This window comes from Aquarana catesbeiana, linkage group LG05 (genome assembly GCF_042186555.1).
Source record: "Aquarana catesbeiana isolate 2022-GZ linkage group LG05, ASM4218655v1, whole genome shotgun sequence".
NCBI lineage: Eukaryota > Metazoa > Chordata > Amphibia > Anura > Ranidae > Aquarana > Aquarana catesbeiana.
In genome coordinates this window covers 318278470-318302938 of record NC_133328.1, presented here as the reverse complement: position 1 = coordinate 318302938, position 24469 = coordinate 318278470, and the positions used below count along the sequence as shown (strand labels likewise).

The following is a 24469-nucleotide window of genomic DNA, read 5'->3' as shown; positions in this document are numbered from 1 at the left end:
AACAAATCAGGAGATATTCATTAACATTTACCACCAAATGAAAGGCCAATTTGTCCTGAATAAACAAGGTATAATCCACCTGGATAAACCAAGTAGTCGCAATGATATGTACAGTTTTACTAACACAAGTCAAAGTTTCAAGACTGTGTTCAGGCGTTAATATTTGTTTTGCCATCCGTCATGAGGGTGTTAAGGCCCAAGTAAAGCCTTTTATTGTTTTTTACATACTATATTAAGTGCTGCAGCAATGGTTAAAATACCTTGTGAACTGCCACTTTCACACACGAACCGGAGTCCGTTCTCCAGCAAGCTGACACAGACCCCTGAAAAGTGCTCCAATCAATCTCACTGCTCCATTAGCATGAGTGCTGTTGATTGAAGCACTGTGTCTGTGACCCCTTTTGAAGATTGCCCCTCACATTCTGTCTGGTGAAACTGATGGTAGCAGGACAGTAATAAAAGGGGATCTCTCTAAAGGAGCATCAGATAGCATTAAAAAAATGACAGGTATTTTAATTCTTCCACCTACTAAAAACTAAACTTTAAAGAAAAATAAACGCTTTTTTAAATTTTTTAATAAACGCTTCTTAAGATTTCAAGCTTACCCCGAGTTCTGGTCCAGTTCTGTCAGGTATCTTGTCATGAATGTTCTTATAATATCCTAAACATAATGTTGTGCAGCGCACAAGTGCTCCAATGTATAAGGAGAGTATTGGAATTAGAAGAGGCTCCCGGCATTCCAAATGACTGTGGAGCAGAATGGCAACAAACACAACCTACAAAGCAAATAAAAAAAATGGCATTTATAATTAATGCAAGCAAGAGATTATACCATATACATTACCTGTCATGACATTAATAATTTAAAGAAAAATGCAGTTCTTTTTATTTGTCAAATAGAATGTCTAATAAATCCTCTGTTTACTCCATTCACATACAGAAATAATTTTAATATTTCCCAGTAATATTAAATGTCAAGTCGAAACACTACAAATAAAATAGGCCAAAAAAAAAAAAAACACATAGTAAAATAGCTAACCATAGTTATGCAACTGACTTTTTGACACACATACAGTGGGGAAATTAATTATTTGATCCACTGCAGATTTCGTAAGTTTACCCACAAAGAAATGAAGGGTCTATAATTGTTTTAATAGGTGTATTTTAAATGATAGAGACAGAATATCAACCAAAAATCCAGAAAAAACACATGATACAAATGTTATAAATTGAGTTGTAGTTCAGTGAGTAAAATAATTATTTGATCCCCTACCAACCAACAATAATTCTGGCTCCCACAGACTGGCTACAGTATGTTCTCATGTGGTATACAGATTAGTCCTGTCAATTTAAGAAGGTGCTCCTAATTACAACTCGTTATGTGTATAAAAGACACCTGTCCACAGAATCTCTTTCTTCCATTCAAACCTAACGATCAAGGGCAAGATCAAAGAGCTGTCAAAGGGTGTCAGGGACAAGATTGTAGACCTGCAAAAGGCTGAAATGGGCTACAAGACCATTAGCAAGAAGCTTGGTGAGAAGGAGACAACTGTTGGAGCGATTTTTCGCAAATGGAAGAAATACAAAATAACCATCAATCGCCCTCAGTCTGGAGCTCCATGCAAGATTTCACCTTAAAGGGTAAGGATGAGCATGAGAACAGTAAGGGATCTGCCCAGAACTACACGGGAGGAGCTTATGGATGATCTCAAGGCAGTTGGGTCCACAGTCACCAAACAAACAATTGATAACACAATACACCACCATGGATTGAAAATCTGCAAGGTCCCCCCCTTAAAGAAGGCACATGTACAGACCCATATGAAGTTTGCCAATGAACATCTAAATGATTCAGAGAAGGATTGGGAGAAAATGTTGTGGTCAGATGAGACCAAAATTAAGCTCTTTGGCATTATTAACTCGACTTGCCGTGTTTGGAGGAAGAAAAATGCTGACTATGACCCTAAGAACACCATCCCTACAGTCAAGCATGGAGGTGGAAACATTATGCATTGGGGCTGTTTCTCTGCTAAAGGTACAGGCTGACTTTGCCGCATTAAAGGGCCAATGGACTGGGCCATGTATTGTAAAATCTTGGATGAGAACATTCTTCCCTCAGCCAGAACACTGAACATAGGTCGTAGATCGGTCTTCCAGCATGACATTGACCCAAAACATACCCCCAAGGCAACAAAGGAGTGGCTCAAGAAGAAGCACATTAAGGTCATGGAGTGGCCTAGCTGGTCTCCAAATCCTAATCCGATAGAAAATTTATGGAGGGAGCTGAAACTTCGAGTTGCCAAGCGACAGTCAAGAAACCTTAAAGATTTAGAGAAGATCTGTAAAGAAGAGTGGACCAAAATCCCTTCTGAGATGTGTGCAAACCTGGTAACCAACTATGAGAAACGCCTTACCTCTGTGCTTGCCAACAAGGGTTTCTCTACCAAGAACTAAGTCATGTTTTGCTTGGGAATCAAATATTTATTTTACTCACTGAACTGCAACTCAATTTATAACATTTATATCATGGGTTTTTTCTGGATTCTTGGTTGACATTCTGTCGCTATCATTTAAAATACACCTATGATAAAAATTATAGACCCTTAATTTCTTTGTGTGTGGGCAAGCTTACAAAATCTGCAGGTGATCAAATAATTATTTTCCCCATTGTAGTGCAGCTCAGCCCTGCTCCCTGCTTCCTCGTCACTGGATTTGATTGACAGAAGCAGGAGTCAAGGGCTTTCACTGTTCTCACTAAGTCCAGCGAGGAGGGAGAGAGAGAGCAGCACCACTGTTCTTGGGCACAGCGCTGAATCAGGCTCGGGCTCAGGTAACTGTATAGAAGGCGGGAGGCGGGAGGCGGGAGGCGGGGGGGGCACCTAAAAGGTTTTTCACATCAATGCAGCAAATGCATTAAGATAAAAAACCTTTAGCCTTTACAAACACTTACAGGTTCTTGGAACTCATTAGAACTTCGGACGCGACTTGAATGAGTATTAGTTCATCTTCAACAACTACTAGCTATATTATCTGGAAAAATGAGAACATCCAAAGACATTTTCACAGCAAAATAAGCAAATAATAGTGTAGAATAGCAATTAATTAATTAACCTTTGAAACCAGTTTATTAGGATGTAAGGGAAATCTCAAACCACATGGGGGAGATTTCCCTGCCATCTTTCCAATGTGACACCCAGAACAAGAAAGGAGGTACCCACACTACCCACTACTAAAAATGTGTCTTTGCCTGTATCTCCATTAGAGAGATCTTCCATCACTCCTTGTCCTGACAGGAAATGAAGGGAAATCTCCCTAATAACTACACAGACAGCAACAAAAAAAAAAAAACCTGACAGAGGCTCTGTGCAAAATAAAAGGTTTGACTGGAGTTGCGCTTTAAAGCAAAAACTACCAAGAATAAATATATAAAAAAAAAGCAGGAGATACGCAGGAGAAAAGCAAATATACTTACACAAACATTCAGTGTAGATGAATTATTCTGGTGCATGTGTTTTAATGACAGTGACTGATTCAGCACTAGTAAGGTCACTTTCACACTGAGGAGTCGGCGGTAAAGCACCGCTATTTTTAGTGGCGCTTTACCGCCGTTTTAGCGGCGCTTTGCTGAAAAAGGGGTTAAAAGCACCCGCAAAGAGCCGCTGCAGCAGCGCTTTGGCGCCGCTGTGCATTGATTTCAATGGGCAGGGGCTCTTTAGGAGCGGTGTGTACATTGCTCCTAAAGCACCTCAAAGATGCTGCTTGCAGGACTTTTGTTAGCATCCTGCCAGCGCCCCAGTGTAAACGCCCTCGGGCTTTCATACTGGAGTAACAGGAGAGGCGCTTTACAGGTGCTTTGCAGGCACCATTTTTAGCGCTGTAGCGCCTGTAAAGCGTCTCAGTGTGAAAGTAGCCTAGATGTTAGCAAAAGTCATATTCATTGCTTTGTAAATATGCCCCTAAGTGCAGTATGACCCCTATTAACATATTACAAGCTTTTAAAGGTGCAATTCCCAACTTTCAGGTTAGATTTTATGTTGACAGTCTGTCTGGGCACAAATTCATGGGGCTTAATCTCCAATCTCCCCTTACCCTGCTCTCCAACCTATTTCTACATGTTAAAACTCAAGCTGTTTAAACTATACAAAGATGTCATGCTGCACCGCCAGTGATGTCATACATGTCTCAAGCTACTATGGCACCTAAACTGCAGTAACAAAATGCGGAGATGTTGCTACAGAAAACATAGACCCTTAACTTCAGTTTTGAAAAAGCTGATCCTGCTTTACATTGTCAATGGATGTTGCTGGTCAAAAACCACCTACGGAATTTTCCACCTGCCAATTTTACTTACATGGTGGAATTTGAGTATCATATCCAAAAACTAGCATCCCACAGTGAATTTCAAAAACAAACTAAAAGAATGGGACTTTTAAATATAGCTTTCAGCAAACGTTACACTGCTAGTAAACACACAGAAAAGCATTAATATTTTATTATCCAAAGATAAAAAATGGAGGTGTAAAAACCTATATGTATATTGTATTTTCCGCACTATAAGGCGCACCTAAAAGCCTTATATTTTTTTCCAAACCGGCCGTGCGCCTAATAATCCGGTGCGCTTTATATGTGCACTGAGTTCCAAAATCATTTCCCACACTGACACAGGGATGTACGCATCAGTGATAAACCAACCACTACACTTTGAAGGAGATCTACAATCAAAACAAATCCATCAAACCCCTTTTACACCTGGGCACTAGCACACTGTTGATGCGCTCTGAGTCTCCGCCTGGAGTCACATCACGTGCGTTCCTACTCCAGTGCTACACGACTGGTGTGTGTATCACTGTGTGTGCGGAGCGCCCCGATCAGTAAGACTACTCACTATCCCCGTACAGACCAGGAAGTCATTCGTCCCTTCACATGAACTGTATCTCCAGCGCAGTGTGGCCGGTGTTTCACCTACCTGTGAGCTGGGCAATCTACTTTTGGTGATACCGCTGATCATTCCTGCAGGGAACAGTCAGTTTTACTTACTACTTTGGCATTGTTTGCAGATACCGGACATTAGAGCAAGCTTTCATTGAAGCCCATATACACGGGCCTGGGTAAGGGTAGGGCATTTACGCCCCACGGCCTTTGTTTGCTTGTTTTTTTGTAGACCGTATGTTTTAGCATGCGCCTTATAATGCAGTGCGCCTTATGTATGGTCAAGTACAGAAATAGTCCCTGTAATTGAGACTGCGCCTTATAATCTGGTGCGCCTTATGGTGTGGAAAATACGGTAATAATAAAATGTATAAAAGAGATAGCGATTACAGGGCCTAGACAAATTGCTAGTCTGTCAACGAGTTTTGCAACAGCAGCTTCCTCAGAACAGAGGAGTCAATCTTCAAGGTGTTAAAATACAACTCTACAAAGTGAATATACAGTATAAAGATTTCAAACACATCTAACAAAATAAAAACAGTATACTCAAAATGACATGTATCCCCAAAAAGAAAACCTGTCTGTACTATTGAAAAAAAAAAATGTACCTGGCAAAATGCATTAGCAATTTGTCTGAGCACTATAATCTCAACCTCTTTATTATTGTACAATTTTTTTTTTTTTTTCATCTTGATTTTTTATCTTTGGATAATAAAATATTGATGCTTTTATTTTTTCAGGTATTTACTAGTCCTGTTTTTCTTCTGAAAGCTATATTTAAAGTTCCATTCTTCTAGTTTGTTTTTGGATTTTTTTACCTGCCCTTAAAGTTTAAAGTGTAAAGGTTCCACAAACTTGTTAAACTAGCTCTCACTTATTTATAATCAATAAGAAATGTACATGTCAGAATACAGAGAAATAGGTACAAATGTGCAACTGAACTGAAATGCAAGGATACCCATAGATGAGCCAGTGAGTGATTTTAGCCAGACTGGGTGACAGTAGGTTGATGCTTGAAATTTTACCATTTTACCAGTTGTCAGTGAAAAGTGTTGGTGCAGAAGGTTATAAAACTTATATAACTTATAACTGGATAACTTTGTTGTATATGCTCATAAACGTTTAATTGTAGTACAGGAGGGGATAGCAGTAAAAAGCAGCATGCTGTCAGACAGTTGCTAGCTTACCAAATAGAGAACAATAGCTATTAGGACTGACCAATTTTGTCTGACTGCAGCTGGCCAGCAGGACTGATAGCTTCTAACATACATGGCCTTAGGCTCAATTCAAAAAACTAACACACCAGGATAAGGATTCTTATGACAGCTATTTTCATCCAATGTCCAATGAGACTGAAAATGATAGTCACGTGGCTGAAAAAAAAAATCATTATCCAAAAGCTTTGTGGTTTAACTATTATCTCATGTCTATAGTTTCCCTTAGGGCTGATTAACATACACATGTCCCGATAGCTACATTCTAGTTCAGCTGCATATTTGTACCTTTACTCATATTGCCCTTTGCACTAAGTATTTTAGTATAAATGGGTCATAATGCAATAAAATAAATTATTAGAGTTTAGGTTGTAAAGAAAGTTTTTAGCCTCTAGTAATGGCATATCAGTTTACAATTTACTATATAAGCGGAAACTATTTTACTTTATCTGTCTTGAAAAGCCTTCAGCGCAATTACTTAAAGAAGAATTACGTTCTATGCTTTAAATGCATGAGATTTTTAAATCAACGAGCTGATGAAATAACCTACTACTAACTAAAGCAGCAGAACATCATCATAGCACCCATGAAACTTGTTGTGTGCAATTGATTTGCGCACTACCTTCATATGGCAGTGGATGAGCCCTATGCTGCTGTATCACTTCCAACATTAGGTAGGTGGGTGGGGTGATAAGGGAAACAATTAAAACCAATGGCTTAGCATAGTTTGAACACTGTTACTCAGGGATGGTGGCGCCTTTTCTTTGACACTGTCACCTATCCATACCAACCAGCAACCATAGTTTGAACACTGTAATTAAGAAGGTTCTGAAGGCACGGAGAGTTTGTAGAAGGTAAAGCTTGTTTCTTTTTCTTACTGCTTTATCCTATATTGTATATAGCTTGCCTTTAGTCACTCATTAGGCTCTTTCTGCTACAGCCAAGGTGGTGCATTAACTCATACAGGAAAATACATATGAAATTAATGTTCTAAAGACAAATTTTGATGCCATTACTGTATCTCAACTGGATAAACCATTTCCACATTAAATATTCAAGCAATATTTATAGTAGGGCACTCCACTGGCATAAACATGTGTTTACAGTCTCATCACAATCCACAACCCCGTAAGATGAGTGGAGGAACCCATTTCAATCCATAGTAACTACGTAGATGCGCCACTATGGAACTGGGTTTTAATTACTGAAGTAAATGTTTACCTGTGCTATGACATCAGAGATAGAGGCACATCCAACCAGAAAGCTGTACTTGTGTTTCAGTAAAATGCCAGCATGTGTCCAGGCCTATGAATAAATGACAAGCTGATTAGCAAATTATGGGTTAAGATAGTTGGTAAAAAATGTACTACTTAAGCACCGTACACATGGGCCGAATGTCGGGCGACATGAGCGGGTTCAATAGAAACCGTCTGACATTTGTGTACTGCAGCTGGTCTGACAAAACACGATAGAGCAGCAGGGGAGATTGCTCTACTAACATTGCATTGTTAGTACAGCGGCTCCGACCTAAGCTACCTTTTTTTTTTTCCGTTTAGCCAACTGGGTTGAACAAAAAAAAAAAAAAGACTAGCAGTGTGTGCACTAGGCTTTAGGTTTACATAAATACAGTAGGGCAAAAAAGTATTTAGTCAGCCACCAATTGTGCAAGTTCTCCCACTTAAAAAGATGAGAGAGGCCTGTAATTGTCATTATAGGTATATATGAGTATAGGTACATAGGGCAATATGAGTAAAGGTACAAATATGCAGCTGAACTAGAATGTAGCTATCCGGACAAGTGTATGTTAATCAGCCCTAATGGAAACTATAGACATGAGAAAATAGTTAAACCACAAAGCTTTTGGATAAGGATTTTTTTTTTCAGCCACGTGACTATCATTTTCAGTCTCATTGGACATTGGATGAAAATAGCTATCATAAGAATCCTTATCCTGGTGTGTTAGCTTTGTGAATTGAGCCTAAGGCCATGTATGTTAGAAGCTACCAGTCCTGCTGGCCAGCTGCAGTCAGACAAAATTGGTCAGTCCTAATAGCTATTGTTCTCTATTTGGTAAGCTAGCAACTGTCTGACAGCATGCTGCTTTTTACTGCTATCCCCTCAACTACGAGAGACAAAATGTGGAAACAAATCCAGACAATCACATTGTCTGATTTTTGAAAGAATTTATTTGCAAATTATGGTGGAAAATAAGTATTTTGTCAATATCAAAAGTTCATCTCAATACTTTGTTATATTTTCTTTGTTGGCAATGACAGAGGTCAAACGTTTTCTGTAAGTCTTCACAAGGTTGTCACACACTGTTGCTGGTATATTGGCCCATTCCTCCATGCAGATCTCCTCTAGAGCAGTGATGTTTTGGGGCTGTCGCTGGGCAACACGGACTTTCAACTACCTCCAAAGGTTTTTTATGGGGTGGAGCTCTGGAGACTGGCTAGGCCACTCTGGGACCTTGAAATGCTTCTTACGAAGCCACTCCTTCGGTGTGGCGGTGTGTTTGGGATCATTGTCATGCTGAAAGACCCAGCCACGTTTCATCTTCAATGCCCTTGCTGATGGGAGGAGGTTTGCACTCAAAATCTTACGATACATGGTCCCATTCATTCTTTCATATACACGGATCAGTCGTCCTATTCCCTTTGCAGAGAAACAGCCCCAAAGCATGATGTTGCCACCCCCATGTTTCACAGTAGGTATGGTGTTCTTTGGTTGCAACTCAGCATTCTCTCTCCTCCAAACACGACGAGTTGTGTTTCTACCAAACAGTTCTACTTTGGTTTCATCCGACCATATGACATTCTCCCAATCCTCTTCTGGATCATTCAAATGCTCTCTAGCAAATCTCAGATGGGCCCGGACATGTACTGGCTTAAGCAGGGGGACACGTCTGGCACTGCAGGATCTGAGTCCCTGGCAGTGTAGTGTGTTACTGATGGTAGCCTTTGTTACATTGGTCCCAGCTCTCTGCAGGTCATTCACTAGGTCCCCCTGTGTGGTTCTGGGATTGCTCACCGTTCTTGTGATCATTTTGACCCCACGGGGTGAGATCTTGCAAGGAGCCCCAGATCGAGGGAGATTATCAGTGGTCTTGTATGTCTTCCATTTTCTAATTATTGCTCCCACAGATTTCTTCACACCAAGCTGCTTGCCTATTGCAGATTCAGTCTTCCCAGCCTGGTGCAGGTCTACAATTTTGTTTCTGGTGTCCTTCGTCTTTACCATAGTGGAGTTTGGAGTGTGACTGTTTGAGGTTGTGGACAGGTGTCTTTTATACTGATAACAAGTTCAAACAGGTGCCATTAATACAGGTAATGAGAGGAGGACAGAGGAGCCTCTTAAAGAAGAAGATACAGGTCTGTGAGAACCAGAAATCTTGCTTGTTTGTAGGTGACCAAATACTTATTTTCCACTATAATTTGCAAATGAATTCTTTAAAAAATCAGACAATGTGATTGTCTGGATTTGTTTCCACATTTTGTCTCTCATAGTTAAGGTATACCTATGATGACAATTACAGGCCTCTCTCATCTTTTTAAGTGGGAGAACTTGCACAATTGGTGGCTGACTAAATACTTTTTTGCCCCACTGTATTTAGAGAAGAACTCCATATTTTGACCAAAACCAGCTAAACCTTCGTACGACCATTCTGTAAAGAAGGGGAAATATATTCAAATACACTTTTTGTACCTACAGAGCTATGCCCAGGTGTTCAGTATGCAAACGAGCTCAGCAAAACTAACAACTAGTTGCTGTTATACAAGTAATTGCTTCTCTCTCAAGAGATAAAGGAAGGGCAATATACAAATTTTGGTAGAGCCAGTATCTAGTATTTCATACTTTCTTAAGCTAGGTACATAGCTAGTGTTCCCCTCAACAGCAGAGTGGGGGAGCTCCGCATACAAACATTGCTTGTGTTAGTACGGCAATATTTAAAAGGCCATCCAGTGCCCAAAGCCTGCATCAGCTGAAGCCTGATAATCCACCTGGAAAAATTAAGAATGAAAGGATAGGTAGTGGCTTTGCAAATCTGAGAAACAGATGCCCAATGCCAAAAGGCCAAAGAAGTACTTAATCATTTAGTAGGGTAGAAAGTTATCATTAAGCCTATACGCTTTTATGATAAACTGTTGGATCCACCGGGAAATGGGGAAAACAGAATCAGTCTTTCTAAACAGGGGTCTCCAAACTATGGCCCTCCAATTGTTTAGGAACTACAGTTCCCATCATGCCTAGTCATGTCTGTGAATGTCAAAGTTTTACAATGCCTTATGGGATCTGTAGTTCTGCAATAGCTGGAGGGCCAAAGTTTGGGGATCCCTGTTCTAAAAGAAGATGTAGCATGAACAAGATGAACATGAACGGCTTGCCCTACATCTAAACAATCTCCTTAGGATGTACTTGGGTCGGACAAAGGGATGGAAGCACAATGTCCTGGTTATGGTAAAAGGTAGGAAGGTGGAATCAGGATTACAAGAGCTAAAAATGTGCTCCTTTACAGACTTAGGGCCAAATGTTGATCCAGACCCAAATGCAGTAATGTCAGGATACTTCCCAAAGAGAATTTCCTGTGTGGAATTTTCTTTGCCTCACACTAGTCAAAGTATGCTTTCCATGTGTGATGGTAGACCATGCATAAGGAGGACTTTTGAGATTTTAAGAGGAGTAGGAATTACGGAATATGAAAAGCCTCCATCTGTTAGGACCTGGGCTTAAACAGCCATGCCATCAAAGCCAGCAACAGCATGGTCGTAATCCAGTCCCTGAGACAGAAGATGCAGTAGATCTGAAAGAGCACTTGGGGTATCTGCCAGGAATCAGATGAGGTCAGGGTACTACATTCACCTGGGCCAGTTTGGAAATTTTACGCAATAAGAATCATTGGAATACCCTCCATCTCAATCCTGCAGAGTAGACGAGGAAGGAGATTTAGAGGAGGAAGGGCAAAGAACAGATTAAACTGATCGCACAAAGCCATCAGAAAATCTACTGCTACTGCCAGAGGATCTCTGCTTCTGTATATAAACTTATTGCTCAGATTGTTGTTGAATTTGGAAGCCAAGATGTCCATATCTGATGTCCCCCACCTGGTAAACAGATCCCGAAACATCTCTGGGAATTGAGTATTGAATTCCCTTGAGTCTAGGTGCAGTTGGCTGAGAAAGTCTGCTTGCCAATTGTCCACTACCAGAATGTGAATGGCGGGCAAGGCTGGAGCATGTAGTTCTGCCCAAAACAGAATCTTCTACACTTCCCTTTCCACAGTGATACTTCTGGCTCTTCCCTTATGATTCATATATGCCATTGCTTTTGGTTTTTCCCTGCAACAAAAAGGTCCAACACTGAAGGGACAACTAGAACAGAACTTCAGAATGCTGATAATAAGACAAACCTTTTAAGCTGTCCAAGTCCCTTGCACTGTCAAGGTGTGTAGAACTTCTTCCCACTAGCCTGTTAGGCTGGCATCCATTGTGAGAATCATCCAAGATAACAGAAGGAAGAGTTTCCTGATACACCAGACCAGAGATAATCTGGTGTTGGGTGTCAGGAGCATTGGTTGGTCCACAAATTGTTTCTTCTTGTACCACACAGCCAGAATGAGCTGCAATCATCTGGAGTGTAACAGCAAAAGGGACTGCCTTCAAACAAGGCCAGAACTCTCTAAAGCAAAGAGCCGAAAGGCTCAAACTGGTAGTGTTATGTGCCCACAGCAAATCCCTTCTGAAGGGAGGCTTTACCAGACCTGATGGTTTCCATGCAAAATGTTTGCACTTAAATAAAGACAATGAGTGCCTGCAGATCCAAGATGGGGCGAATACCACTTCTTGGTTTGGGAGCAGGGAAAAGGTCGATGTAGAACTCATACCATTCCGCCACAGGTTCTGGCTGGGGGGATGTATTTGATTTTGGGGACAGAGAACAGGTTTAAGCATAAACTTTGAAATCTTTTGGCTTCTGGAACAATAGCAATTATCCTTTGACTCAGGAGGTCTGACAGAGCAGTTAGCTTGTGTGGATACACAGACAAGGCAGACTGGAGGACATGAAGCGGGAAGGAAGCAAACCGGTAGCTTGTATCCTCTGGATACCACATCTTTTACCCATGCATTTGAGATACTTTCAGTTCAGGTGTCCACAATGGCCAATGTCAATGTCAGATACCGAAGGCATACAAGCATGCTTATGGCCCCTGCATTTTGAGTCAGCTATCATGACAGGGATATTGTTCATAAAATCTAGCATATCTGTAGAAAACTCCTCCCTGGATAATGCAGAGTATAGAGTCACACCTGTGGGAGCTTAGGGAGACTCCAAGGAGTGGACTCAACCAGGGGAACATGACTATTGGCATCAGGTCCTTAAGGAGGGATAATGCAGAATGCCCTGGAGCTAGTAAACTGTTGACTGGAGAGGCCAGTGGGACCGCTCACTTTGCATTTAGGCTAAGACATACTGGCTAAGTCACTGTAAGCAGCAGCATGGTGAAACCAAGGTAAAATCATATGACCCTTGCGAGTACAGCAATGGTGGGAAGACTACCACATTAGAAAGTTGGGAAGAGATAGTGTAGAATGTGCATGAAACACTGCAGTTAATGACCTAGCACTTAATCCACCGGTGCATTAACTCTTTCACAAGAAAACGGGGAAAAACAAATGCAGGAAAAACATTAACAACGTGCTATGTTCATTTTAGGTTAACAGCTAGAGTCTTACAGCCCTGGACCTGTAAAGCCCTCTGTAAAGCCCTCTGCAGCTAACAAACTGGTATACTAAGTATCATGGGGAAAGCCACAAGCTGAGTCCAGTGTCTGAGGGTGACATTAAAGGCAAGCCCCGAGGATTATCCGATCCTGAAAGCTGGGTAAGTGCTAAGCACAGCAGCAAAATGATGGAGACTTTAAAGAAAAAATAAACATCTTGTTGAAAACTGCATAATAAAATTAGGTAAACTTTTCTCTAAAGAGGGAAAAAACATCCATCCTCCTTGGAGACTAGCAAAAAAAATGAAGCATGATGGGAGTAGGAGGGGATATACCTGGCTGGCCAATGGCTTTTTCATTTGCTAGTGTACAATAACTCCTGTAGGAAGCAGTAAAACCCAATTATCTCCAATTTACTACTGATCCTGTTTCTCCTAAAGTGTATCTAAACCCCCCCAAAAATGTATTATATTGCAGCATACCAATCCTTAGATGTTATGGTTGCTTTAATTTTTGTTGTTTTAGTCATTAACATACTTGCTTCCATAAGGTGGCTCTTCTATCTGTAAAGGAGCAATGGAGACACCCTTGGACAGCACCACTGTTTCCGGATAGTAGTTTCAGATGGACTAGTACATTTAGATGGACTTTACATAAGTGACTAACCAATTTAAGCCTAACTCTAGTTACTTTTTAAGCATTTACAGAAACAGTTTTTTTATTATAATAATATTATATGATAAAGGTTTTAACTAAATGAATAAAAGCTGACTATTGTAATTACCCCTGTCAGTGTTTGTCTCAACCCTCTAATTGACACTTCTGCGAGACAGCAGAAAAATAACAGGCTAACTAGCTGGATCACCAGGTGAAAATAAAAGGAAAAGAGAAACTGCTACAGCCATCACATTTAGGCTCGGTTCACACTGGGGCGACTTGGGATCCGACTTGTACGCCCTCAAGTCGCCCCAAGTCGCCCCAGAAAGAGATTCACATTTAAGTGAATGGGAGCGTCTTAATAGACACTACTGAGGTCGCTCCGACTTCAGAGCGTACTCCCTGTACTACTTTGATCCGACTTTAGCCTATTGACTATCATTGAAGTCGGATCGCCGTCTCGCATCATCCGACTTCGGCATGCGACTTGTGCTCAGATGATCTTGAGGGGGAACTCCGCGCCAAATTTTAAATAAAAATCCGGCATGGGTTCCCCCTCCAGGGGCATACCAGGCCCTTGGGTCTGGTATGGACCTTGAGGGAAACCCCCTACGCCGAAAAAACTGCGTGGGGGGTCCCCCCCAATCCATACCAGACCCTTATCCGAGCACGCAGCCCGGCCGGACAGGAATGGGGGTGGGGACGAGCGAGCGCCCCCCCCCCCCCTCCTGAACCGTACCAGGCCGCATGCCCTCAACATGGGGGGGTTGGTGCCTTGGGGGAGGGGGGCGCGCTGCGGCCCCCCCACCCCAAAGCACCTTGTCCCCATGTTGATGAGGACAAGGGCCTCTTCCCGACAACCCTGGCCGTTGGTTGTCGGGGTCTGCGGGCGGAGGGCTTATCGGAATCCGGGAGCCCCCTTTAATAAGGGGGCCCCCAGATCCCGGCCCCCCACCCTATGTGAATGAGTATGGGGTACATCGTACCCCTACCCATTCACCTAGGGAAAAAGTGTCAATTTAAAAAAAAAACACTACATAGATTTTTAAAGTATTTTATTAGACAGCTCCGGGGGTCTTCTTCCGTCTTCGGGGGTCTTCTCCGCGCTCTCCGGGTCTTCTGCCGGGCTGCTCCGCTATTTTCTGCTCTTTTGCCGCTCTTTTGCTATAGCGGAGGAGCCCGGTCTGCTGCCTTCTTCTCTTCGGGGGTCTCTCCGGTTCTTCTCCGCGCTCTCCGGGTCTTCTGCCGGGCTCCTCCGCTCTCTTCTGCCGCTCTTTTGCTAAAGCGGAGGAGCCCGGTCTTCCGTCTTCTGCCCTCTTTTCTCCTGATGTTGACACGACGCTCTCTGGGGCTGGAATGCACTCTGAGCGCTCCGCTCTGACTTATATAGGTGGTGACCACGCCCCCTTATGCCGTCACAGTCCCTGGGCATGCTGGGACTGTGACGTTTTAGGGGCGTGGTCATCGCCCAATGACCACGCCCCCTTATGCAGTCATAGTCCCAGCATGCCCAGGGACTGTGACGGCATAAGGGGGCGGGGTCACCGCCTATATAAGTCAGAGCAGAGCGCACAGAGAGCATTCTAGCCGGAGAGAGCGTCGTGTCAACATCAGAAGAAAAGAGGGCAGAAGACGGAAGACCGGGCTCCTCCGCTTTAGCAAAAGAGCGGCAGAAGAGAGCGGAGGAGCCCGGCAGAAGACTCGGAGAGCGCGGAGAAGAACCGGAGAGACCCCCGAAGTCGGAAGAAGACCCCGGAGCTGTCTAATAAAATACTTTAAAAATCTATGTAGTGTTTTTTTTTTAAATTGACACTTTTCCCTAGGTGAATGGGTAGGGGTACGATGTACCCCATACTCATTCTCATAGGGTGGGGGGCCGGGATCTGGGGGCCCCCTTATTAAAGGGGGCTCCCGGATTCCGATAAGCCCCCACCCGCAGACCCCGACAACCAACGGCGAGGGTTGTCGGGAAGAGGCCCTTGTCCTCATCAACATGGGGACAAGGTGCTTTGGGGTGGGGGGGCCGCAGCGCGCCCCCCTCCCCCAAGGCACCAACCCCCCCATGTTGAGGGCATGCGGCCTGGTACGGTTCAGGAGGGGGGGGGGGCGCTCGCTCGTCCCCACCCCCATTCCTGTCCGGCCGGGCTGCGTGCTCGGATAAGGGTCTGGTATGGATTGGGGGGGACCCCCCACGCAGTTTTTTCGGCGTAGGGGGTTTCCCTCAAGGTCCATACCAGACCCAAGGGCCTGGTATGCCCCTGGAGGGGGAACCCATGCCGGATTTTTATTTAAAATTTGGCGCGGAGTTCCCCCTCAAGATCATCTGAGCACAAGTCGCATGCCGAAGTCGGATGATGCGAGACGGCGATCCGACTTCAATGATAGTCAATAGGCTGAAGTCGGATCAAAGTCGGATCAAAGTAGTACAGGGAGTACGCTCTGAAGTCGGAGCGACCTCAGTAGTGTCTATTAAGACGCTCCCATTCACTTAAATGTGAATCTCTTTCTGGGGCGACTTGGGGCGACTTGAGGGCGTACAAGTCGGATCCCAAGTCGCCCCAGTGTGAACCGAGCCTAAATGTGATGGCTGTAGCAGTTTCTCTTTTCCTTTTATTTTCACCTGGTGATCCAGCTAGTTAGCCTGTTATTTTTCTGCTGTCTCGCAGAAGTGTCAATTAGAGGGTTGAGACAAACACTGACAGGGGTAATTACAATAGTCAGCTTTTATTCATTTAGTTAAAACCTTTATCATATAATATTATTATAATAAAAAAACTGTTTCTGTAAATGCTTAAAAAGTAACTAGAGTTAGGCTTAAATTGGTTAGTCACTTATGTAAAGTCCATCTAAATGTACTAGTCCATCTGAAACTACTATCCGGAAACAGTGGTGCTGTCCAAGGGTGTCTCCATTGCTCCTTTACAGATAGAAGAGCCACCTTATGGAAGCAAGTATGTTAATGACTAAAACAACAAAAATTAAAGCAACCATAACATCTAAGGATTGGTATGCTGCAATATAATACATTTTTGGGGGGGTTTAGATACACTTTAGGAGAAACAGGATCAGTAGTAAATTGGAGATAATTGGGTTTTACTGCTTCCTACAGGAGTTATTGTACACTAGCAAATGAAAAAGCCATTGGCCAGCCAGGTATATCCCCTCCTACTCATCAACATGGGGACAAGGTGCTTTGGGGTGGGGGGGCCGCAGCGCGCCCCCCTCCCCCAAGGCACCAACCCCCCCATGTTGAGGGCATGCGGCCTGGTACGGTACAGGAGGGGGGGGGGCGCTCGCTCGTCCCCACCCCCATTCCTGTCCGGCCGGGCTGCGTGCTCGGATAAGGGTCTGGTATGGATTGGGGGGGACCCCCCACGCCGTCCTTTCGGCGTAGGGGGGTTCCCCTCAAGATCCATACCGGACCCAAGGGCCTGGTATGCCCCTGGGGGGGGAACCCATGCCGGATTTTTATTTAAAATTTGGCGCGGAGTTCCCCCTAAAGATTCATACCAAACACAGTGGCGGGGATCCAAGTCGGATCCCCGTTCATTGAAAGTCGGATCCACAAGTCGTGTTGAAGTCGGGTTGAAGTCGCGTTGCAAAGTCGCGTTGAAGTCGTGTTGCCCCTGTGTGAATCGAGCCTTAGGAATGTACCTAAATGTCCCTCCAACACTTAGGATGGATATTTATTTTGTGGATGACACATATGGTTGCCTCTTCCTCATTCAATAGATGGTATTACATTGGGGAGGATCTGGTATTTTATAAGCACGAGTCCTGTGATAATTGAAACATATACACACTTGGATTAGAGTGATGCATGAGGCATATGGTGTGTGCAAACCATAGATTTGGATTTCAGTGATCTACCACATGGCTGTTTAACAGCCTGCATAGAACTTAATCGGTACATGTCAGATATTTTTTTTATGACATTTCCATCATCCTAAGACTCGGTTCACACAGGGACGACTTGTCAGGCGACCTAGTCGCCTGACAAGTCGCCTCCCGTTCTGTACAATGGAACCGTTCTAATCGGAGCGACGCAAGTCGCTCCGACTTAGAAAAAGGTTCCTGTACGACTTTGGGGGCGACTTGCATAGACTTCTATACAGAAGTCGTTTTGCAAGTCGCCGCGGAAGTCGTTTGCAGGTCGCCTCGCTGAGGCGACCTGCAAGTTGTGCCGCCCGTGTGTGAACCGGGTCTTAGGCACATCTGAAGCTAAATGATTTGACAGTTATTTCAGAACAACTATTTACAGACTGAGTTTGCAGAACTTTATTAATGTCCTGCATTGACCTTTATACTTCAATGACTTGTTTTTTATACATACAGTATACACAGCTGCTAACGTATAGCTCTTATCATAATGATTTGTAATTGATCCACATGGCCATTATTTGGAGACTGACTCATGATATATGATACAAGATATATGGCTAATATACCTAGTCCTAGAACAAAGTTAAAGTTCAGAGTTCTATATTTAATTTATCTATTTGTTATACAATACACAAAAATTCCTTTCATTCATCCATTCATATTTTGGAGCTGACACCTCCCTGTGCAGTGGTTTGTCTGTGCTTTGGAGACTGAATTGAAATTTTATACATTTGTGACTCTTTGTGATCTAAACAAAAAGATAACTATTTTAGGTGCTTTTCAGAGGTAAAGGCTCCAGTAACAATTGGTATAAACCTGCAATATATAGGTCCATATGGATTATATTCATAGATGCATGGGGCTCCAGTAAAATTTGTGTTTTTATATATATATATATATATATATATATATATATATATATATATATATATATATATATATATATATATATATATATATATATATATATATATATACATACATACATACATACATATATATATATATATATATATATATATATATATATATATATATATCCTGTGTGTATCTACAATATAATATGTCTATATCTATAGCTATATATACTGTATATATACTATATATATTTTTTTATTATAATGGCCATGTAATTTACTAAACAAAATGTTATAATTATAATTACATTTTTAAAATTTTATTTTGGTTGTTATGCCTAAGGATTTTCCATATAAGGTTCCATATCATAATTAAAACTAAACACTAGATATCCTCCTAATAATATTTTTAATTAATTTCAAACTCATTAGTTGCTCAGAGGATAGAAACTTTACCTTCCATATATATGTTTTAGGCTGGGTTAAAGCAGAGGCCTGGCAATTTTTATTTTTTTTTTAAGTCAGCAGCTACAAATACTGCAGCTACTGACTTTTTAGCTGTCCAGGGCTCCCGCGATGTCGGCACCCGAAGCCGACCTATCCCTCGGCTGTCGGGTGCTGCCGCCGCTATCTTTGGTAAGGGAATCAGGAAGTGAAGCCTTGCAGCTTCACTTCCTGGTTCCCTACTACGCATGCACGACTCGCGCTGCGCTATCCCACTGGTCCCTGCTATCTTCTGGGACCTGTGTGTCTCCCAGAAGACAGCGGGGGGGGGGGAATAAGGTGTCGGAAGTGGCATAGATACCCGCGGGTGGCTCGGAAGTGGGAGCAAAATACCTGTATTAGACAGGTATCTGCTCTCCCCTCCCCCCTGTAAGGTGCCAAATGTGACACCGGAGGGGGGGAGGGGCCGGAAAAGTGGAAGTTCCATTTTTGGGTGGAACTCCGCTTTAACACTTAGTTCGGACGCGGCTCACAGCAGGGGTCCAGTGCATCCTTGTTCTCCGTTTCTGGGACAAATCAGGCCCGAATTTTCGCCTGAATTTGGACCTGAAACAGAGCCAAAGACACACAGGACTCCTGTGCAATGCGTTTCACAGCCGCCACAGAGATATGTGAACCGGCTCCATAGAGAGCCGGGCACACTCTCCTGTCATGCGAATTAGATGAGGGGAACCACATCCAATTTGCACTAGTGTGAACCCAACCTAATGGCCCGTACACACGTTCAGAAAATCGAACAACAGATCATCCGACTTTTTTCGCTTAATAGTCGCAAGTAGAAACTGAATAGGTTACTAAAGTCAAGAAAAATTCTCGTATGACAGAAAAAAAAAAATTGTGATGTCATGTGTTTTAATGTATTTGTATTTTCGGACGACAACTGTACTGACTAAATGAAAATCGTACGATCTGGTATCGCACACGGAAAATTTTCATGCTTGTCCGATCTAATAATATTGGATGAATTGTCGTGATCGGCTCTCAAACCTCTGTACTAATGATCTGATTATCGTACGATCGTGTCGAAAGCGGTGTTTTTCGGACGATTTTTGGATCGTGTGTACAGGCCATTAGTTTTGTGTTTTAAGTCATAACATGCAGGGGTACAGGATTATAAAGAGATAAAAATTTGTAATATTTCAGCCGGGCTGCTGAATTTTAGTGACCCCTTGAACCAACGACCAACTTTATTTGTCATACCTAACAAAGTATACTTGTCATACCTAAATTAAACTCTAACATCACTAAATATGGCTGGCAGAAAATGTACATAAATTACAAGGTCCACATGTACTCACCATGGCATCCATAAAAGGGAAAGCTGCCAAATAAAGAAAAGCTTTCCGTGTTTTACTTCCCACTGACTCATCTACATGGTGAAGCTTGTTGATAATATAATATCCCATGTCACTATATGCTGTGAAAACATTACCAAAAACATTATTATAAATGACAGCGTACAGGTAGTTTTGTCAGTTGCCTGAACATGCAGTGTTTGTAGTTGTGCAACAGATTATATTGTATTATTTAGCAGTGAATATATTATTGGTATTACATAAGTATGCAGAAATAAAAATGCATAACCACTTGCCCTCTGGAAGGTTTTACCCCTTTAATGACCAGGGCATTTTTTGCTATTCAGCTCTCTCTCTCTCTCTCTCTCTCTCTCTCTCTCTCTCTCTCTCTCTCTCTCTCTCTCTCTCTCTCAATATGGGGTGCTGTGTGTACATTAATGAGGGAAAAAAATTAACCTAAATGATTTTAGCAAATGGCTGCAATATAACAAAGAGTGAAAAATTTAAGGGGGTCTGTATACTTTCCGTCCCCACTGTATCTCTCTCTCTCTCTCTCTCTCTCTCTCTCTCTCTCTCTCTCTATTTAGGCCTAAATGTATTCTGTGTTATTTTATTGGTTAAAAAAAAAATCCTAATAAGCGTATAATAATGGGTTTGTGTGAAAAAAAATTATAGCGTCTAAAAACTATGGTATATGGTCTATAGTATACAGTATATATTTGAAAATTGAGCAATCCTGATGTACTGACTCATTTCTTGAGGCCGCAATATGCCAGGACAGTACAAATATCCCCCAAATTTCCCCTTTTTGCAAAGTAGGCAGTCAAAGGCATTTAGTAAGAGGCATGACAGGTTTTTTAAAGTTGTAATTTTTTCTCTCAATTTTTTTGGTAAAATAAAAAGTTAAATCAAATTTGTTTGTTTTTTTACAATTTTTTTTTCTTACATACGTGATGATCGCTGTATAAGCAATAGTTTTAGCTGTCATTATTGGGTTTCTCATTCATGAACAGCTTGCTTATGGTTGTGATCTATGATTGGCTACAGCCAATCACATGGTACAGGTAGCGTACCATGTGATTGCTGTAGACCAATCAAAGATCATATCAGTAAGCAAAACCATTAATGACTTATTGTTTACATTGTTATCATGTGATCGCTATGACCAATCATGTCGATCACATAATAGCCGGTTTCTGAGTACCGCGTTCCTAATCCGGAAGAAGTAGAATCACATATACTTGACCTTTGCTTACACCTTCCCCCCTTCCACAGTAAATGTACAGTACTGTGGCGGGGCCGCAGGTGGTTAAGGAAGCATATCAAAACTATAAGGCAATTCACAGCAAACACTGCAAACATGCCATAGTATTGCATTTAGCATGTATAATCAGTTAACAATTAGAAACCCGAAGACACAAAATAATGTTTTAAAAGAAATAAGAACAATTTAATAATAAATTAGAAACCTTATCAGTTTTTTTTTTCATTTTTTTATTTGTATCTCTATTGGAGAGATTTGCTTTCTTTACCTTCCTGATAACCACTGTCACTGGGACTGAAATGAGGAAAAATACAACATTTTGAGTTGTCAGCAGGACAGTCATAGAGGAGAAAAATTCCAAGAGAGGCAACTGCTCTGGTGACAAATTTCTAAAAGGGGATTTACCTACCTTTGGAAGGCAAAATATTGGCAACAGGACATAGATAAAAAAAAAACAATTTGGACAGGAGTTTTAACCATTTCATATTCCAAAATGAAAAAAGTTTGGGCTTTGAATATATACTATAAATATAGACTTATGTTTTAAGTTTGCAGGTACCTTAATGGTAACCATATATTTTGAGATGTTTCCTGAAAATTAATGAGGGAATGAGGGGAAATGTCCTCAATAAGACCTCAATGAAAACCTCTAAAATCAACATGAATATAAAGCAAAGAATTTCAAGAGAACTACTGGTTATGGGCTAAACAGAGCACACAAGTACTACACTTCACTTTAACCACTTCAGCTCTCACACCTGTTTACCTCCTATGGACCAGAACATTTTTAAGAGAAAAAAGTAACATATCTTATTTTTTTAAGGATAAAACAAAAGATTTCTTTTGTAATATTAGTAAAAATGAAGAAAAAAAAAAAGTAAGTAGCAGCCATAGAAACAGCCGGAGTAGCAGTGGGTCTACATTCATTGTGACTGAAATTGGATCTACATCACTGGTTGATGTAATTGACATTGGATGTGCGATTTTTCTTAAACTATTCCACTTCTCATAACTGTACACTGTAATGCATATATTATTTTTTAAGGACAAAAAATGCTTTCTTTTCATATCACTGTCTTAAAAAAAATATTTATTTTATAATTTATCCTGTTTAAAATGACACTAAAATTATGATTCTGGTACAAAGCATTGCAAAGTTATTTACAAATGAAGTAAAGCTTTGTATGTTCAATTTGCCCTTTTTTAACCGCTTGCCATCCGCCCCATAGCAGTTTCGCTGCTATAGGGCGGCAGCTGTAGGGTAGGGTATTATATATTTTCTGAAAGTAGAGACCCTGGAGAATAAAATGGAGTCTGTTGCTACTTCCTATGTCACACAATTTCCTGTTGCTATTTCCTATGTCACACGATATTTGCACAGCTGTTTATCAAATGCAAATTTTCAGAAAAAAAATACTCTTAAATTCATTTTAGTGTACAGAAACATGACATAATTGGTAAAATATTAAAGATGATGTTGTTTGTATTGAGTATATAGATACCAAACATATTAAGATTTAAAATTGTGCACGCTTGTGAAATGGTGACAAACTTACCTAAAATTGTCCATAGGTGATGCTTTTTAGAATTTTAGACACCTTTTTTAGGTTACCAGTTTAGAGTTAAACCTGAGCTCTGGCACTAGAATTGTTGCTCTCATTCCAATGTTCACGGTGATGTGTGGTATGAACGTTGAGCACCAGCCCTTGTGATAGCTTGGGCTATGATAGGTACTCTTTATGGAGAGATCAGGGGTCTCATCTGCCCTCCAAGGAAGCCGATCAAAGACCTGTTGCTTCCCTGATCGTTCTGGCCAAGGAAACACTGCATTGAAACGGGAATTGACAAAATCCTTGTTGCTTCTGGCTATCATTCACCATAGAGGAGATGGGGGAAAGGCTGTTCCTCCATCTCCTCTGTGCTCAACTGACCCAACTGCTTACACTGGTCTCTGGCTTCCCGGTGAAATGGCACGTGAAAGACGATGGGTGGGGAGCCCCTTCCGGGTGCAGTACAATCTGATCGCCGGTCCAAAAAAAAAATTATACCAAGATCAAGGCTGCAGCTGCCGCCATTATCCTGCTTTAGCCGCTTCTTTTCCAGGACGTATATATCTATATCTATCTATCTATCTATCTATCTATCTATCTATCTATCTATCTATCTATCTATCTATCTATCTATCTATCTATCTATACAGCCTCTGGGCTGATCCGTTTACATTTGTTTTGTTTTTACTTGTCAGGTTGCTTTTACTCATCTGTTTGACATGCAGATGAATGAAACAGAATAGATACAAAATTAACAATGTTGCTTTGTATCTCTTTATTCTGGTGTTTGACAGCAGCAGCTGCTAGAGCTGCTGTACTCACTTGGCAACTCACAGCTATGATTTTAGGAGCCAGGAATCACCAGCAGGTGGAAGGGGGGGCGTACATTTGCAGAGCGGAAGGACTGGACTGCTGCTGTGTACTTTGATGACGTTTTTGGGAAGTGTGTAGCACGCTGTCTTGTGTTGAAACCTTGACCGGAGCTGTCCAATAAGTCACCCCTGTGACTTATTCTCACTTGTACAATATATCATTTTCACTTTGAGATATTAAACTCTGTACACAACATTTGTACAGTCAGTAAGGAAAAAGAAGAAATGTGAAAAGGGACCAATAGTTTTACCTTTGCACAGGAGGACTAAAATTAACATTTTACCAAACTACTTTTTTCCCCTTTAATATAATGTAGATAATTTTTAAATAAATCATACATGCACTAATATTGTTTTCATTTATAATATTCTACATATAGCAGAACAAAGATATATACCTATGAGTGTGTGGAAGACTGCTGCCACAATACCGGCTACAACCATACACAGTACGGCCTTCATTCGGTCCCTTTTACTGTTCACAAATACCAGTCCCACATTCTTGAAGTCACTCATGGGACCGGTGAAAAACTTCATCAGGGAGTATGCCAGACCGTAGCTGGCAAGCATCTCGATGGCATCTTCTTTAACAGCAGCTATACCCCGGTTTAAGGCCTGTGGATGAATATGAAACAAAGTAATCCAGTTAGAATAATGTACATGTTGTTTTGTCAGTCATGACAATCTCTAGATATATTACAATAGCTATACAAATCCTTTATAATAA

General features: G+C 41.7%; 1 protein-coding gene across 2 annotated transcripts in view; it reads right to left on the bottom strand.

The window, feature by feature from the left end:
• The window catches only part of ANKH (ANKH inorganic pyrophosphate transport regulator), a 181620-nt gene that overhangs the window by 44884 nt on the left and 112267 nt on the right, over positions 1-24469 (bottom strand). Inside the window, exons 2-5 of one of the 2 annotated variants that reach the window (XM_073630858.1) lie at positions 24141-24357; positions 20060-20178; positions 7365-7448; positions 606-776 (exon numbers count right to left, since the gene is read on the bottom strand). In XM_073630858.1, the coding sequence (XP_073486959.1) occupies positions 606-776; positions 7365-7448; positions 20060-20178; positions 24141-24357 (591 nt within the window). The remainder of the gene's footprint in view (positions 1-605; positions 777-7364; positions 7449-20059; positions 20179-24140; positions 24358-24469) is intronic. The other variant, XM_073630859.1, reaches the window with a different exon arrangement.